The 17,214-nt window shown below is 34.1% G+C and overlaps 1 protein-coding gene across 3 annotated transcripts; it reads left to right on the top strand.

Moving 5' to 3' along the window:
* The first annotated feature begins 9,672 nt into the window (after positions 1-9,672).
* LOC18440859 (uncharacterized) lies at positions 9,673-16,728 on the top strand. 3 transcript variants are annotated; one of them, XR_016040034.1, is made up of 6 exons: positions 9,673-10,949; positions 11,070-11,135; positions 12,702-12,854; positions 13,240-13,329; positions 13,427-13,762; positions 15,822-16,728. XR_016040034.1 is itself a non-coding variant. In XM_006850996.4 (6 exons), the coding sequence occupies exons 1-6, from the start codon at positions 9,738-9,740 to the stop codon at positions 15,935-15,937; spliced, it is 2,100 nt and encodes a 699-aa protein (XP_006851059.1). In that variant the 5' UTR covers positions 9,673-9,737; the 3' UTR covers positions 15,938-16,728. The 3 variants fall into 3 exon arrangements, 1 of the variants encoding a protein (XP_006851059.1); XR_016040032.1 differs by having other exon boundaries at positions 12,982-13,329; XM_006850996.4 differs by having other exon boundaries at positions 13,113-13,329.
* Positions 16,729-17,214: the final 486 nt, after the last annotated feature.

Below are 17,214 nucleotides of genomic sequence, written 5' to 3'. Positions count from 1 at the left end.
GGCTGACCCGACTCAAGCCCGGCATGTTGCAAGCCCTATTCCGAATTTGGCAAAAGTTGGTGGCTGCAGTGTCTATGTGGAACATGAACATGAATGAGAAAAGGTTATTCTATTGAGAATTGACTGGTGGATGCATGGTTACCCAGTGGAATATTAATGGAACCCAACAAACTACTCTGTATGCAGTTACAACTACAATGGATGGTTGAGACCTTGTGTCACATGTTTAAAGTGTGTGACCCAAAAATAAATTGGATGATCCACCCATATTTTATTGACTCTTTTTTCGGGTAGATCTACTTTTATTTATCCACTTGTAAAGAAGATAATAATCAAAATATGAGGGAAAGTTGCACCCTAAAACTTTGCATTATCTTTGTATAGGGGAAAATTTTTGAAGAAGGTTTTATTCAAATGCGGTGTGTCCTTTCGAATATTCATTTTAGATATGAATATAAGATTCGAAACACATGTAAAGTCACTATATCCATGATTTTACAGTTCGAAAAATAGATCAATCTTATAATGATAAAAAATACTGATTAACATTCCAAAAGCAAAACTTAAAGCACTATATTTTTAAGTTTCACATTCAAGTATTTAAAATTTTGAAATTAAGATTATTGACCTACAAAAGTTTAGTTAAAAACACCACTGCTTACATTAATTATATAAGGAGACCGCATTTGAATAATTTCATCAGCTCACACAACTAAACTTGTCCTCCTACTAGTCCTAATCAGATAAAATACTAAAAGGGTGAGGTTTGTACAGGGTGCCCAACTAATATTATACAAGTAAGGGGCACTTCTAAGGTTTGCCTGAGATCTAGTTTCGGTATTGAAAATTTTACAATGACTTGAAAATCCATGATCAACCCAAGATAACTAGATAAAAAATACACTATTTTTAAGATTCGAAATTTTTGTGGTTTTTTTGTATCCATACATCTTGAGTTGAGAGATGATTAATTTGAAAGTTTTACAACCACAAACGACTCTTTTCTACTTAAACTTTTTGAGGGGCACCTTGCTTTTATAATATAAAATAAAAAAAATGGTTTCATGCGCCAAGGAACAACCCATAGTGGATACTGTATATAAAACAAAGAATATGTCCTTGTAGGCTCTTGCTTTAAATTGCGTGTGATACTCTCCATGCTGGAACAACCCATAGTGCATTCTTAGTACGCAGCTAGCTTTCATTAGGAACCACCAAATTGCACGTCATGCGCTAAAGCCAAAAGATTTGGTACTCTGGCAAGACCAGCATTAACACAAGGTCCCTCGGAAGCACCTTGCTAAGGAAAATTTTGTGATATGAATATCATCCAGTCATCTTTACTCATTCTAAACAAAATTTATAAAGGGAGTGTATATAGACGGTTTATTTTTTTTATGAGATGTCATAATTACTCCTAACCATTAAATGTCAAATTGGATGGCTTGAAGTGTGTTATAAAATTCAAGAGTTTTTTGTTTTTTGTGACCTCTATGTCACAGTCATTAATACACTCAATAACCATCTAAATTGAAATTTGACTTAAAGTAGTGATTATGACCTCCTTGTATTAAAATTAAATGATTGTTTGTATACTTTTTTTAAAAAAAGTAGTTTGACATTGAGAAATACTTTGTATTAATTAATAAAAAGTACATACAAGGTGTCAACCTTATCTCACATAAGTACGGTATATCTCATAAATCCATCGGAAAAGGTTGTTCTGTTGTTAGAAAACCTTCTAATTGTTAACCTGAAACCTCAAGATGTATGGATATGAAAAAAAAGGATTTAAAATCCTCAAATTAGTACATCTTGTAATACATTATCTGGACCAATGGCTTAAAAAACGGATCGGTGACCCCGGATCGGGCTTCCAAAAAACCGATCCGGATCGGCGAATCGGCGTTTCGGATCGGAAATCGGGTGAATCGGTCAGAATAAAGCTTAAAAAAAATTCGAAAAAATTATTAAAATTTATTATAAATATTGTTTTTTAGGAATTCAATAAGAAATGAGGGTACTCCATTAAGAATTTTCATGTTTTTGAATGAATATGCGAATATTGATATGTTCTTTCCCTGCATGAACCGCCATTCAGCATTTAATTTACATCACACAAAAGGATAAACATATAATTATCATGGAATAAGTATATCAACATACATGGACTACAATAAAGCATAAAATTAGTAACATATGATCTAAAAATAAAATGATAGACGACGTTATTGTTTTTCTTGGTCACACTGGTGCCATTGATTGAATTCGTTTAACAATTCATTGATTCGATCTAAAAATGAATCATCGATATTAGCAGGCGTCTGACTATTCCCAAATCCCTGAGTGTTAGTGTTTTGTTGTGTTCCCAATCTAAAATCCCCGAAGATTGTCCATCCTTCATGCTCACCTGCACTGTCGTGCTCATCCCTACACTGTTGTTGTTGGGACTCGATATGTGAATATTATGGCTGGGATAGGGTGGCCTCAGAATCATCATCTCTCTCATTTTCTCTTTGAATAATATGGATTAAAAAAAAAAAAAAAAAATCGATCATGGATTTAAAAAAAAAAATCACAAATTTTCAAATAATTCTATCATGGATTACAAAAAAAAATTCGATCATGGATTAAAAAAAAAAAATCACAAATTTTCAAAAAATTCTATCATGGATTACAAAAGAAATTCGATCATGGATTTAAAAAAAAAAATCACAAATTTTCAAAAAATTCAATCATGGATTACAAAAAATTCGATCATGGATTACATAAAATTCAATCATGGATTACATAAAAGTCGATCATGGATTACATAAAATTCAATCATGGATTACATAAAATTCGATCATGGATTACAAAAAAAAACAAACAAAAAAAAACAAAAAATTCAATCGTGGATTACAAAAAAAGAAAAAAAACAATTCGATTATGGATTACAAAAAATTCAATCATGGATTACAAAAAAAAAAACAAACATTTCGATCATGGATTACAAAAAAAAAACAAACATTTCGATCATGTATTACAAAACATTCAATCATGGATTACAAAAAATTCTATCATGGGTTACAAAAAAAAACAAAAAATTCGATCATGGATTACAAGAAAAAAAAACAAACATTTCGATCATGGATTATAAAAAATTCGATCATGGATTACAAAAAAAAAAAAAAAAATTCGATCATGGATTACAAAAAAATCGATCAAGTATTACAAAAAAATCTATCATGGATTACAAAAAAAAAAAAAAAAAACAAAAAAAAAAAAAACAAAAACAAAAACAAAAAAAACAAAAAAAAAAATCCGTACGGGACTCGCCCGTTTCACTGTACGGACTCGCCGATTCCGTACAATGAATCGGCTAGTCACTGTACAGAATCGTCCGGTTCTCTCTAGAACCGGATGATTCCCGTTTTTTCGCCGATTCGATCCGTCCATGGCGATTCCCGAGTCGAACAGGGCGAGTCCGGTTCGACTCGGCGTTTTTTAAACACTGATCTGGACTGTTTAGATTTTCAAGTATTTATAGATCTATTTCATAATACTATTTTAAATTTTTATAATTAAAGATGACAATATAGTTTCAAGCCATCACAAAGTTTGGGGCACATATACTGTGTCTTCAAATTTTAAAAGCTCACCTTACTTCGATCGTTGAGGTGCACGCCTCGTACAAATGCCAAAAGATATGCTCCTGCCGGACTATACCGCCCATTTACTCCCTCGTAGAAAACTCAATATAGGATTAACTTTAGGATGTCGAATCTTTGGGATGTATTATTTTCAAAGCATAGACTAATCTCAATAGAACAAAATCTCATATTGCACTCTTTAGAGGCTTGAAAAAAAAAAAAAAGTCTCAAGATTGAATAGAGGGCTTGCAATTTTTTAAGCCGAGAACTAAGTGTTTAAAACCTCAAAATTCAAACGTTTTCTTTTGCAAATTATTTAATGTTTCTTAAGTGCCTTCCAAAATTCCAGATTAAAAGAAAAATTATTCAAGAGGGTTTTCTAGTTGAGGGAATATATGTACATGCCCCAAACGGTATGATTTGCGTACACTTTAAGGGCCATTTGGGAACTTGGAAATCTATTACACAAAACTAGATTACACTAGAAATTTCTATTGGTTGGGTACACTTTCATGAAATATTTTACCTGAGATTTTCCTATAATTTAGGAAATCTATTACTCGCGGTGAAAGATAAAATAGGGAAATCTATTACAAAAGGTGAAAATTTTATTATGCGTTTTACGAGTAATTCGGGAAATCTTTCGAACGTATCTCTATTTTATCTACTTAAAAATCGCGTCATTCATCTCCTAATAAACTACATGAATCCTAATAAACCACGATAAAAAAAAAGTTTTTCAACTAGAAAATCCTAATAAACTACGATAAAAAAAAAAGTTCTTCAACTAGAAACTAAAGCGCGATAGCCCTATCTTATTCTCCCTTACCTCAAAAATGACTCAAATCCCGTTATTCATCGCCTAATAAACTACATGAATCTTAATAAACCTCAAAAAGTTCTTCAACTAGAAACTAAAAAGCAATAGCCCTATCGCAATAGCCCTATCTTATTCTCTCTTACGTCAAAAATGAGGCAAAACCTGTTGTAGCCCTATCTTCTACCCCTTATCTCATCATAAATCACACAGCAGTCTCATCTTCTTCAACGAGCAGCAAATCACATAGAAGTTCCATCTTCTTCAACTAGCAGCTAAAATCCTGTACCTCCAGCACCATCTTCTACAACCACATTTGTATCTATTGTTTATTTCCAAATATCCAAGATTTATGTTTTGGTTTCTGCAACGACAGTTGTGTTAGGTTTATGTGGTATTGAAAGGCCTTATGAATGCTGGTAAAATAAAATGATATAGTGGAACATGAACTTAATGGGAGTGTGGTCCCTCGTAGACCATACTAAGTAAACGATGATTTGCTTATACCAATTTATGCTTAACAATCTAGGCCTGTCGGTTGAGAAAAACCCATGTTATCTGGGCATGAAGAACAAACCGATGAAGGTTTATGGGTTAGCCCTTGATGAGGTCGGAAAATATGCCCGGATGAGTGAGCCGAGGGACTCTGTGACTTTTGTGTGTGATGGTGGCCTACAAAGACAGGAGCCAAAACCTCATTCATGTATCATCACACGGCATGCTTATTGATAGATCGTTCGAAAAAGCCAAAAATCCACCTTTTAAGGTGAAGCGTATGCATGTGCGAGAGATATCCTATGCGTCATAGAGCTGTGGTCGTGTAAGGCCTTGGTGACCTTGACTTGTCTCTAGGGGAGGACCTGAAATCCACAGACTGGGATTGCGATCTCTTGGCTCATCGGCCGGACTTTTGTGACCCGCTAATGAGCCCCTACTTAGACTGTAGGTCATGGGAAACACTCTTAGACTGTAGGTCATGGGAAACACTAGGTCGGTATGATAAAGCAAGTGTGGTCTGTAGTCCACAGTTGAAGGTAGAGTGCCACATGATTGTTGATTCCTAAACCATATGGATCATTTTCCCATCAAATTAATTTAATTGTACTTCTTTTATGATATAAATTATTTTAAGATTATTATTTGAATTTTTATGAACCCCTAGATATTTTATTTATAATTTTTTTATTAATAAAATTAAAGATATTGATTTTATAATTGTTTAAATATTCAAATAATATTATAAAATCTTTTTATTAATTTTAAATATATAAAAATATCATATGGGCCCATTGTCACATGGGGGCCATTATCACATGGGCCCGCCATATTTTTAGAAGTGGGGCCCATGAGTGTCTCCCTTGGGTGGCACGCCCTACCCTTATTCTCTTTCCTATTTTTTTGTGATATGGCATATGGCCATATGGTTGGAAGATATTGACTTAATATATCTTTTAAAGATATTGTGAAAAGATTGAATAGAGTTGTGTTATTTTATGGTATGTACAATATTTTGATTAGATTTAATTTATTTAATTTATATTGATGAGAAAATGCTTTATGAAAGGGGATAATGGTTCATGCATCTTCTATAATGTTGATGGCATATCGATGGAATGAATGGCTCAGATCTCTCACCCCACAAGTCACGTTTGATCGACGGTCTATGTTCAATCTCACAAGAAGAGGCAAGCCAAAGAAAATCCTAAAAAACCCTAATCTTATTCAAAGCCTATAAAAAAGGATTGTCTCTACCAAAAAAATCTCTACACCTTATCTTTCTATCTCTCTCTTAAGAAAGTTTATCTCTTTTATGTTTGATCTCTCTCCCACATTGTGAACAAACCTAAGGGTTGGAGTTGGAGTTTTTCTCTTCTATCTCTCAAATATGGATTTATAGCTAAGGGTATTTGAGATTTATGACTAAGGGTTTTAGGGTTTAGCAAAAAGAGAATCAATCTGTCTCAAACTAGATTGGTAAGAGAATTCACATAGGGTTTGAGTTTGTGATCAAAGGGATTCATGTTCCATTGGTGTGGTTTGGCCGAAATTTGTTTTCCCGGTTCGAGATTGAAGCTCAACCGTTGATCCCGTGCCATCGGATGATGGTGACTCGGTGTGGGGTGTAATAAGCCCGGTTGAAATAATCTCCGGCACTCTTCTTTTTGTTTCTTTCAATCTTACATTTTATTCTCAAGCATAACGCAGAGTTGTTTCAATGGCAAGCATAGTGCATAGTTGTTTCAATGGCATCAAGTTATTAAGATCTTGGTTTTATTATTATGTTGATTTTATTTTGAAATTTACCTTATTATAATAAAGACCACCTGCAAGTGATCTTTTGCCAAAAGAAAGGGTGAAAAAAAAAAAAAAAAATGTATTCCCTGATAAAAAATCACACAGGTCATTCTTTGAAGTTGTAGCTATTGTTCCAAAAAAAAAAAACTGATTTGGCTTCTCTGCTAAAATATTTTTTTGGCGTTATTTTTTCTCTTTTGCTGCTATTATTTGTTGATAGTTTCAAAATACTTGAGATCACTCATAGAGAATCGTCAAATCAGTTTGCTTGAATTGTTTTATTTTAAAAAAAATTAATTTACCTCTTCAATCTCCTTCAATGCCCCAACATAATTTCTCCTCCAATGCATCTCATTTAATCATAAAGCCTTCTAAGTTACTAGCCAAATTTTTCCAAACTTTTTTTTCTTTTGAATTTGCCCATGGAAGGTTTCTTGAGAGATGATCGAAAGGCTTTAGCACAAGAAAAGAAAACAACAAAAATATGATGGGACATAAAGGCATAAAAAATGTGTGGCTAATTCTTATGCCGATGCAATAAAGATATAAAAAATGTGTGGCTAATTCTTATGCCTGATGCAATTACAAAGTTTAAGCAACATACTAATCGGGATTATACGCTCAACCATGTTTTGGGTATAAAGCCAAAAAAAGAAAATAAAACCATATTTTGGGTATAAAGCCAAAGAAGAACGCTTAACCATGTTTTGGGTATAAAGCCAAAAAAGTTTTGGGTATAAAGCCAAAAAAGAAAAAAAAAAAAAAAAAAATTTGTTGGAAATGTATTTCCCATATTTCTTGTGGACATATTCATACAGTAATAATGTATTTCCTAGGTTTCATCTAATACTACCCAAACAGTGACAATCCATTTACAGGTAATGTGTTACGCAATAATGTATTATGCCAGTAATATCTTTCACAGAGAATATATTTCCAAGTACCCAGACTTGTCGTTTGGGTACCTGAAAATCTATTACATGAAATATGATATTTCGACCGTTTGGGTATATTTATTGTAAGGAAATAAAAAGAGATTATTCGTGATTTCCCCAAAAATTATGAAATACATTAATCGTTTGGATACCTAAAAATACATTATTATTGTTTGGTTATGTCTGGAAGAAATATAGCAAATGTATTACCAACATTTTATCAGCAGGTCCTTATAAAATATCATTTCTTTCTTTTTTGTCACAAAATTCTACTAAAATGCATAATTATCATTTTTTTCTTTTTTTTTATAAATTCTACTAAAATACGGAATTAATATCATCATCACACCATTCCAAAACGATTTCTAATAATAACATCATCACCATTCCAAAAAGATTTTCTAATAATAACTTGTACCATTTTTCAATCATCATGATACCATTTACTACTTATTTTAAAGGCTTTTGGCACTTACATTGAATCACATGTTTTCTAACATGACATTGGTTTCAACATAATAAGTCATTGGAACAATATGATAAGAATAACATGATTTTATTATGATAAGCTTTATTTTTATTTATTTTTTATAGAAGTCTTTCAAATGTCTCTCTATATAATTTTAAATAAACAATAAATTTATGATACTAAATTCAAAATCTCTATGGTACAAGTTAAAAATTAGGAAGAAGTTTAATTAGTAAATTAAAAGATTTGGTAATTGTATTATAAAATTTTGAGGTATTAGAGGAGACTAAAAAAAGTATATTATTTCAATTGAAATTTTAGTAATCTCGTATGATGATTATGTTGTGTGAAATTTTTTATTATGATTTTGTTGTGTAATTTATCACTGATTACTGATTTTTATTTTTATTATTTTTGTTTTTATATGACATCTAATGCCGAGGGGAAGAGCTTAAAAAAAAAAAATAGGGATCACCTTTTATTATGAAGAGAGAGGGCTATTTTTTTAATCAGGATAGGGTTAGCAAAAATGCATGTGAAAGATTTTCTAAAATTATCCTTCAACAGTAGTAGATTTTTCATCTATCACCACGTAATGGATTTCTTTATTTTTTTTATAATCTCGCCTAATTTATTTCCATTTCTTTACGATTATTTACGATTACGTATAGTCGAATTGTGGAAATGTCATATTTCCTTGTAATCTATTATCACATAATAGATTTCCAGGTACCGAAACAGCCTCCCTCCCTCTAAACAATCAGAGCCTACATTCAAATAGTGTCAAGAAATATGGTTTCAAAACTGGAAATCTTTTTGATAGCCTTAACATATATTTCATTTTTATTTATAAAGTTTAAATCTTCAAAAATAGTGTAGATCTCGATAGATCTATAAAAACTTGAAAATCTTGAAAATTGAGGGTTCAAAAATACATTACAAAATACACTATTTCCAAAGCTTGAAATCCATTTTTTTTCTCATGTCTATACATCTTGATGTTGAGATTATCAATTTGAGGATATTTGGACATCAAACAATCTCTTCTAGTGAAATTTTCGAGGTAGGCTCTAATTTGATTGTTTAGACCTTTCCGTTTAAGTAATTAATTAAGGGAAAACTAGAAATTCTTAATAAAAATAAAAGTATTTATTAATAATAGTAGACAATAACACCACCCCATATGATGTGTAATGCATTAATTGTTATTAACTATGATAGAATGCCATTATTTTTTTATAAAAACATTTATTTTATCTTTTTAAATGATCAAAAATACTTTTACTTGAAAAATTTTGAATTACAAAGGTATGTGCTTCAAAAATCTACACCACTTGTGGTGTAGCCTAACAAAACCCTTTAAAAAATTGGATCCGACAAAGGTAAGATACAATCGATCACCAATGTTTTGTCATCGTATCTGGTGCTGGGTAGTCGCGCGAGACCACATCAGAAACCCCTAGTAGTCGCGCGAAACCATTTTCCTTTAATATTTACAGTTGAATGAACCGTGGGATCGATAAGGAGACGAGTCCAGAACAAGAGTCGAGAGGGAGTTTCGCTCGATGTAGAGAGAGAGTTAGAGAGTGATGTTGGTGACACAGAACTCCTCTCCTCCTCCTCTCCTTCTCTTTCAAGACGAAGACGACGACGACGATTCCTTTGGCGAATTCAATTTCGCATCCCCACCTGATCCCTCTGATGACTGGGGTGATTTCGTTTTTACCCCTGCCGGAAATGACGTCGCCCGGAAAACCAGTTCGCCGGAATCTGGAAAGATTCCGGCCAACGAGATCCCTTGCCCTCCTTCGGTTAAAAGCCGCGATGCAATTCCTCTCTCTCTCTTTGGCCTACCTGAGCCTGAGCCTGAGCCTGAGCGCGATGATCTCATCACCCCACTTCCTGAATTTTCCCCCCAAAATTCCAGCAAATTTCAACAAAACTTCAGCGTTAAATCCGGTTCTATTGGCCTTCAAAGCCTCATCGATAGCCTCTACACTCAGGCTGAAAAAGTGGCCTCTATAGCTTCAGAGGATCGAAAAGAGCTTGATCCAGTGATTCAATATAGGGTTTCTGCTTCAAATGGGGCTGATTCCAGGGCTCTTGATTCTGGGGTTTTGGATTTTGGGGTTTCTGAGCTCGATGGATTTAATTCAAGGTCTTTGGATTCTGGGGTTTCTTTGTTTGATGGGGTGAATTCCAAGGTTTCAGATTCTAGGGTTTCTTGGTCGAATTCTAAGGCCTTGGTTTCTGAATTAAACTCTGAGGTTTTTTATTCTGGGGTGAATTCTGACCCTCCAGATTCTGCGGTTTCTGGGGTGAATTCTAAGGCCTTGGGTTCTGGGATGAACTCTGAGGCTTTGGGTTCTGGCTTGAAGTCTAAGGCTCAGGATTCTGGGACTTCTCGCTTTGAGGTGATGGATTTTGGGGCTTCTTGGTCTAATGGGGTGAATTCTAGGGTTTTGGATTCAGGGCTTTCAAAATTGGATACGATGAATTCTATGGTATTTGATTCTGGGGTTTCTCAGAGCCGTGTGTTGCGTTCTGGGGTTTCTGAATCTGGAATGTCATTGTTTGATGGGGTGAATTCAAGTGTTATGGAATCACGGGCATTTGGTTCTGGAATTTCAGGTCTCGATGCCCCCTCTGTAGATTGTAATGGAGATTTAGATTCTGAAGATTGGGAGTTTCAGGATGCATCTTCTTCTTCGAGCAAAGGAATGCTGGATTTTTTGGGCTTTTACAGTCGATTGAAAGAAGAGACTCTTGTGATGGCCCTTCATCGCATTGCTACTCTAGAGGTAGAATGACTTCAAATTATCCTTTTTATTGGTTTTTTTTCTGTTCTCTTAGATCTAAGCGTTCCAAAATTCCAGTGAAATTTCATTGTAAAACAATTTAACGTGGTCATGGGTCAGCAGGCACGAAGAGTTGCTTCCGTTTCTGATAGCACTGAGATGGCAACTGCCCTAGATGCAAAAATTCAGGTGAACTTTCTTTTTGTTTCATTGGACCTTTTGGTGTTGGGCTCGTCTTTTTAGCTTTTGGTATTTAGATTTCTTCTTTTTTAATCTTAGGTTCTTGGGTTTCTCTTTTTATCTGTTTAATGGATGTAATACTTTAAAGGCATGGGGTTTTGAATGCATGTTTTAGCCTTAAAAGGCTCTTAGTTGTGTTATACGCTCTTAGTTCAGTTATATATTTTCTGAACATATGAACAAACATTATCCCTTAGGAGTATGTCAACGACTGCTAATATCTTTACATTTTGATGGAAAATGGAACTATAACAAAGGAAGCAAAAACCCAAATGAACTGATGAGTTTGTATGAAGTGTTGCAGACTCAGCCTCAAAAAAACATTGACTTTAATATCAATCAAGACTGGTTATTATGAAGCAAACTATCACACTTGCTGAACTAAATAAGAAGAAAATGTATACAATGAGACCTCGTACTTTTGAAACAAGGTCACAATAATTATTCACGGTTAGATTTGAAATCAGAGTGGTTGAGGATGTCATTGTTTAGGCACAAAGTCCAACGTAAAACTTCTTGAATGTTGTGACACACTTTCATCTATTGGATTTCACATCCAATTGCTAAAAGTGTTTGTGACCTCCTAATATAAAAAAAATGGTCTCATAGTATGTGGTCCCAAATAAGAAAGCCCCTAACATTTGTTTAGACCAGAGTATGTCTTTCACGTGAGATGAACATATGTTGCACTCATGTGTTAAGGACATGTATGTTTCCATTGGTTTAGTCATGGTTTACTTTAACTTAGGCTTAAAATAATTGTTTTCACTTTTACTATTTCAAGGTTCTTTTTTTTTTTTTGCATGCGCACACTTGTTTCCTCCCCTTCCATACCCCCCAGAACACAACATTATAAGTCCACTGAAAGGTGCTTGGCCGCTTATGCTAGTTTAAGTCAATTATGTGAATCTGCTCTTTCAAGATGAAAGCTGATATCGGTACCTTGACCAAGACATAATAAGTTTTCTCTTCAATGATTTATGTAGGAAAAAGAAAAAAAAGAAAAAAGAAAAAAGGGTTTAGTACCTCAACTATTAATTATGGAATAGATCAGATTTCATGATGAACTTTAGTTATTTAGGGTAAACTAATGAACTTCAGTTCAGAATGGTTTGGATTGGTATATTCAAGTTCCTAAGCTTCTGGACAATGACATTACCTTGAGTTGAGACTTCCCTCTGAATTCCAACTGTTTATATCGGTTGGCTCTGCCCATGTCTAAATGATCCTCGTCCATTTACATTCGTCGATGATATTTTAACTTCTTTTGCTCAGAAATTTCTGATAAATACACTTATGTCTGTTATATGGATAATAGGGGAAAAAAGAAGTCTAAAATGTGTTTACGAAACCATAAATGTACTATCTCATGCTGAAGGTAAATAATACATAACATCTCATCAAGGATATTCTGGATATTATCTGTTTATTGAATGCTAGGGGGATGATCAGACTACTTTTATCCTTGTGGTTGTATGGATTTGACTCTTGGCTGACCTTTTTATTATAAGTCAGGCTGCCAAGGAGAAACTGCAATGGTCCTCTAAACAAGGCTCCCTTGATCAGTATCAGCTTGAGAATGGTTATCAAGACATGCTTAAAATCATCCGTGAACCATCATTTCAAATGTTTGAGGAAGAGTTTCACTTGTCAGAGAGATTATCGTTGGTATGTTCCCTTTCGTTGAAGTGTCTTTTCTCAATGTCTTTGTGATGTCACATTCAAAGGAAATCAATCCAACTTTATTTGTGTTTCAATGATACTGTCTTTACTTCTGTGATTTAATATTTTATAGGAGATTGAAGGATGGGAATTATATAAAGAAAAAGAAGTCAATGGGTATTTTTATGTAAATGTGGAATTATATATGTGCATGTTGGCTAAGCTAAGCTTCCATGTATGGAATGGGTTTCAAATGGGTTTCAGGCAAAAGAGGATCTGAGTCCAGCTATAGAACTCTTTGACCATGCAATGTCCATGTTAAGCATCATGAAATTGGCATCTGTAGTGGATCAACCTACTTATTTAGGCGTGTGGTCTAAAATGATTTCAGCATGTGCCAAGGAGTTAAGGCATGGTGCTGCTATCTGGAGGAGGGCATTGCAAGAAAATGTTCACTCGTTACTCTTAGCCGAAACTCAAGGTGCACCATCAAAACCCAGTTTTGATCTACACATTTTTTTGTCTCAATTCAGCATTGATTTATTGGTAATCACTCATAAAAGTTTTGGTTGATGCAGGCATGGAATACTTTGTAGCCCTTGGAGAAGTTTACAGAGTATCAGAAATATTGAGAGTATCTTTGGAGGTTTACAAGCCTTGGGTACTAATAAGTTCTTCCTTGGACATGCCTTTGCATTTGAAGGAATGCTCAGCTGCATGGAAAGAATCTGGAGTGAGAGAAGCTCTTGGCAACATCTTAGAACATGCAGCTGTGGAATATGTTGGAAGGATAAAGGCTCTGTTGGAAGCGATTGAGTTTATAGGAAATATGGATATTGTTGCTCTTCAAAATCATGCTTCAAGAGAGGGTCAATTTTGCCAATTGTCACTGTTGCCCTTTAACATGATACCAGGTACGTTGAATAATTGAAGAAAACCTTAGTTCTTTTTTGGGGTCATTTTAAGTTTCTGACTTCTTGATAGGGAAGAAGAGCAAAGTGGGAATGGAAAAAAACATTTGTATATGTCGTTTGCTTATATCAGTATTTTGTAGAAACCAATATCTTGAATTTTGCATAAATTCTCAAGAAAATATTGCAAGGTTTTCCAAACATATATATATATATATATATATATATATATATATATATATATGGAAAAGTCTTCCCAATGCCTATAGGTGAAAATGAACAGTGATTTCGCCTACCATCATCACCGTCCAAAGCGTACGGTTACGATTGTCTAGTAGTGTTTCATTTTTTTTTTCAACAAATCGGAATGATCTGAAATTTGGAGCATGTATACATTTTAGTGAGGTGCACCTAATAAAAATATAAAAAAAATCATTCAGGAAAAACAAATTGACTAAAATACCTCTGAAACTTTTCGGTGGTATTTTGGTCAATTTATTTCATGTAAAATATATTTTTGATATTTTTTCGTAGATTCGCCTATTTTTTATAAACACACGCTCCAAATTTCAGATCATTCCGATATGTAGAAAAAAAAAATGAAAAATAAAATATTACAGGACAGTCGTGACCGTACAATGAACTTTAGATGGTGATGAGGGTAGGTGAAATCACTGTTCATTTTCGCCTATAGGTGATTTATAGTATCATCTTCTTATATATATATATATTTCCCGAGATTTATTCTTCATTTTTATTCTTCTTTTTTTAATAAAATACTTATATGAGATTAAAAGCTTAAAAGAAATTCTTATAAAAAAAATCTTACAATGACAGTTTAACACTTTCAAAAAAACAATCTTAATAATATACATGATCTTAAATTTGAAAGATATCTATTCCTTCTATGGAAAAAGTTTATATAAGGTTGTAAACTAAATGTAGAATTAAATATGCACCTCAAAAATCCATCAGAAAATGTTATTTTAATGTTGAAAAACTCTCTAATTGATCTTCTTAACATCGAGATGTATGGATATTAAAAAAAAAAGATTTTTTGTCTTAGAAATAGTGCATCTTGCAACACACTATCTAGACCATTCATTTTCAAGATTTTCATATGTTTATAGATCTATTTTATTTTAACCATTTTTGGAGTTTAAAATTTTATAATTACTTATGAAAATAGATTTTCAGAGAATCTTAAGAATTTTTTTCACCAAAATTACATGCTATGATAACATTTGGAGGTGCGCCTTAATTGGGTTGTTTGAGGTTGCAACCTTATAGAAACCACAACCTCTGCCTATATTTCCTATATTTCCCTTTCATGGTTAATTTTTTGGGAAATTTGCAAATATCCCCCCAACTTGCAGTTTCTAGACAACGTCCCTCCAACCAATCTTTTTATCACAACTTTTACCTCCAAAACAAACTTTTCTAGCAAATGTCCACTAAATCAAAAAATCATTGGGTTTTTGACAAAAATACCCTTATCCGTACACGATGGGGGCATGTCCTTGTAAGATGCTCAATGACTAGAAAGAATGACGAATTGAGTCCACAATGTGCCGGACCAAATGGGGAGATTGCCAGACCGCACTTTGGGCCTATTGTCGGACTGTATGGGCTTGTTGCCGGAGCGCATGGGCTTATTTTTGGACTGTTCTTTGGCAGTGCTGGACAACTTTGGGATATTGCCGGACTGCTTGTTTATACTGACGGACTGCCTTTTTGTGTGTTAGGGGAAAAGTTAAGTAGTCGATGTTAGAAGAGAGGGAATTTTGGTCCTAAAAATTATAGCTTTTTTACTTGGGGGGGTAGGAGTAAAAGTTGCGATAATTAAAGTGGTTGTGGGTAGGTTGTAAAGAAAGTTGGGTCATGGGTAATCTTTTCTGTTTTCTACTCATTTCAATAATTTCTCTATGATTGATAAGGACTTAAGAAAAACAGCAATCTCGAAAATCTTTAGAGGAAGTAGCCTACCCAGAAATTCCCAAAAACAAGATCCATCACTACATAATGATTGATTGATTGCTCTTTTACATGATTAAATTTGCAGGCCTGGAGCCAGTTGTTTGGAATGGTCAGCAATACTTTTTTCTCCAACTGGCAAATTTGTGGGCAAATCTCATTTCTCCCGAGGCTCCACAGTTGCCCGCTTTATGCTGTGGCTAAATCTCATTTGAACTGAATGGCTAGATTGTTGTCATTCATAACCAAAGCTATAGGATTTCAGCAAAGCTGCATCAGCGATTACAGAAACAACTAAGGGTTGTATTCTTTAGAACGGTGGCAAAAGGCAATGGAAAAGCTGGATATATTGACACCTTTGGAGGTGGAGCAAAATGTATGCTCCAGGTTGCTTCATTGACCCTCGGCATGCAACACAGGCTGTGGATTTACCGGTTTGGGCTGGTCGTAATTTGTGCAGTCCTCGTATAATCTGGTTTCTATGATTGAGCTTGGTGTGTCCATTTCATGGACTTCTGATTTTGTAGCTTTACTGTTCTGCAAATTTCATTCTTTGGAGGCGAAGCTATGTTAGCCCCCATTGTAGCATTGATGGTTTCTCATGGTTATTCAATTTTTTGGTTATTCAGTAAAAAAGTTGTTGAGGTTTCATCTCGCTGAATAACCAGCATATTTTGGTCCTCATTAGATTTCTTCAGTATTATTACTTGGAGCCATTTTGAGGAGATTGGCGGCTTAGATTCACTGCACTCTCCCAGCCTCTCGGAATTTTTGCCATTGAATTGTTGCTGCTGCAATGAGCATCATTTTTAGCTGCTAAGGTGCTGCCTAGCTCAAGTTGAAGCAAAGCAAAGCCACGATGCAAATCTGAGAATATTTATAAGAATTTTGCAATTGATGTGTAATTGGCCTACAAAGTCTGATGGTTGTAAAGTGCAGGTTCATCGTGTCCCAGATACGGGATTGGTTAGATTAGCCTTTATTTCTACTTCAAATCCTATTATCCACTTTTTTTTTTCTTTTTTTTAATGGGTGCGGTTTATAGAAGGGTTCACCTTAAACAATCAAAGGTGCATCTTAGAGATGTCGTTCCTGGAAACTCTTATGATGACTCTTAATTATGAAATTTAAAGCGCTAAAAATAATACAGCACAAACAGATTTATAGATACTTGGAAATCTTGAAAATTAATGGTTTAAATAATATATTACAAGATGTACATTTTGTGGTTAAGATAATCGATGGGAGGATTTTCCAACATCAGAACAACCTTTTCTGATGGGTTCTTGAGGTGTGCCAACGTTGATGCCTGTATTAACTTTTTCTTTTTAATTATTATTGCAGCATAGAAATGGGCTGTATTTGACTTTATTTTCCCTAGAAATTCCTTTTTGTATGGTATTGCATTGTCATTTTTGTTCATTGCATGGTGATTTCTTCTCTCTTTATGGCCTGTCAAAATTCAAAACCATTTCTCATTA

Source organism: Amborella trichopoda, chromosome 1 (genome assembly GCF_054954075.1).
Source record: "Amborella trichopoda isolate Santa Cruz 75 chromosome 1, AtrichopodaSantaCruz75HAP2 v2.0, whole genome shotgun sequence".
In the NCBI taxonomy this organism is placed as follows: domain Eukaryota; kingdom Viridiplantae; phylum Streptophyta; class Magnoliopsida; order Amborellales; family Amborellaceae; genus Amborella; species Amborella trichopoda.
Note: the sequence above shows the minus strand (reverse complement) of the source record. Positions and strands in the feature narration are given on the sequence as shown.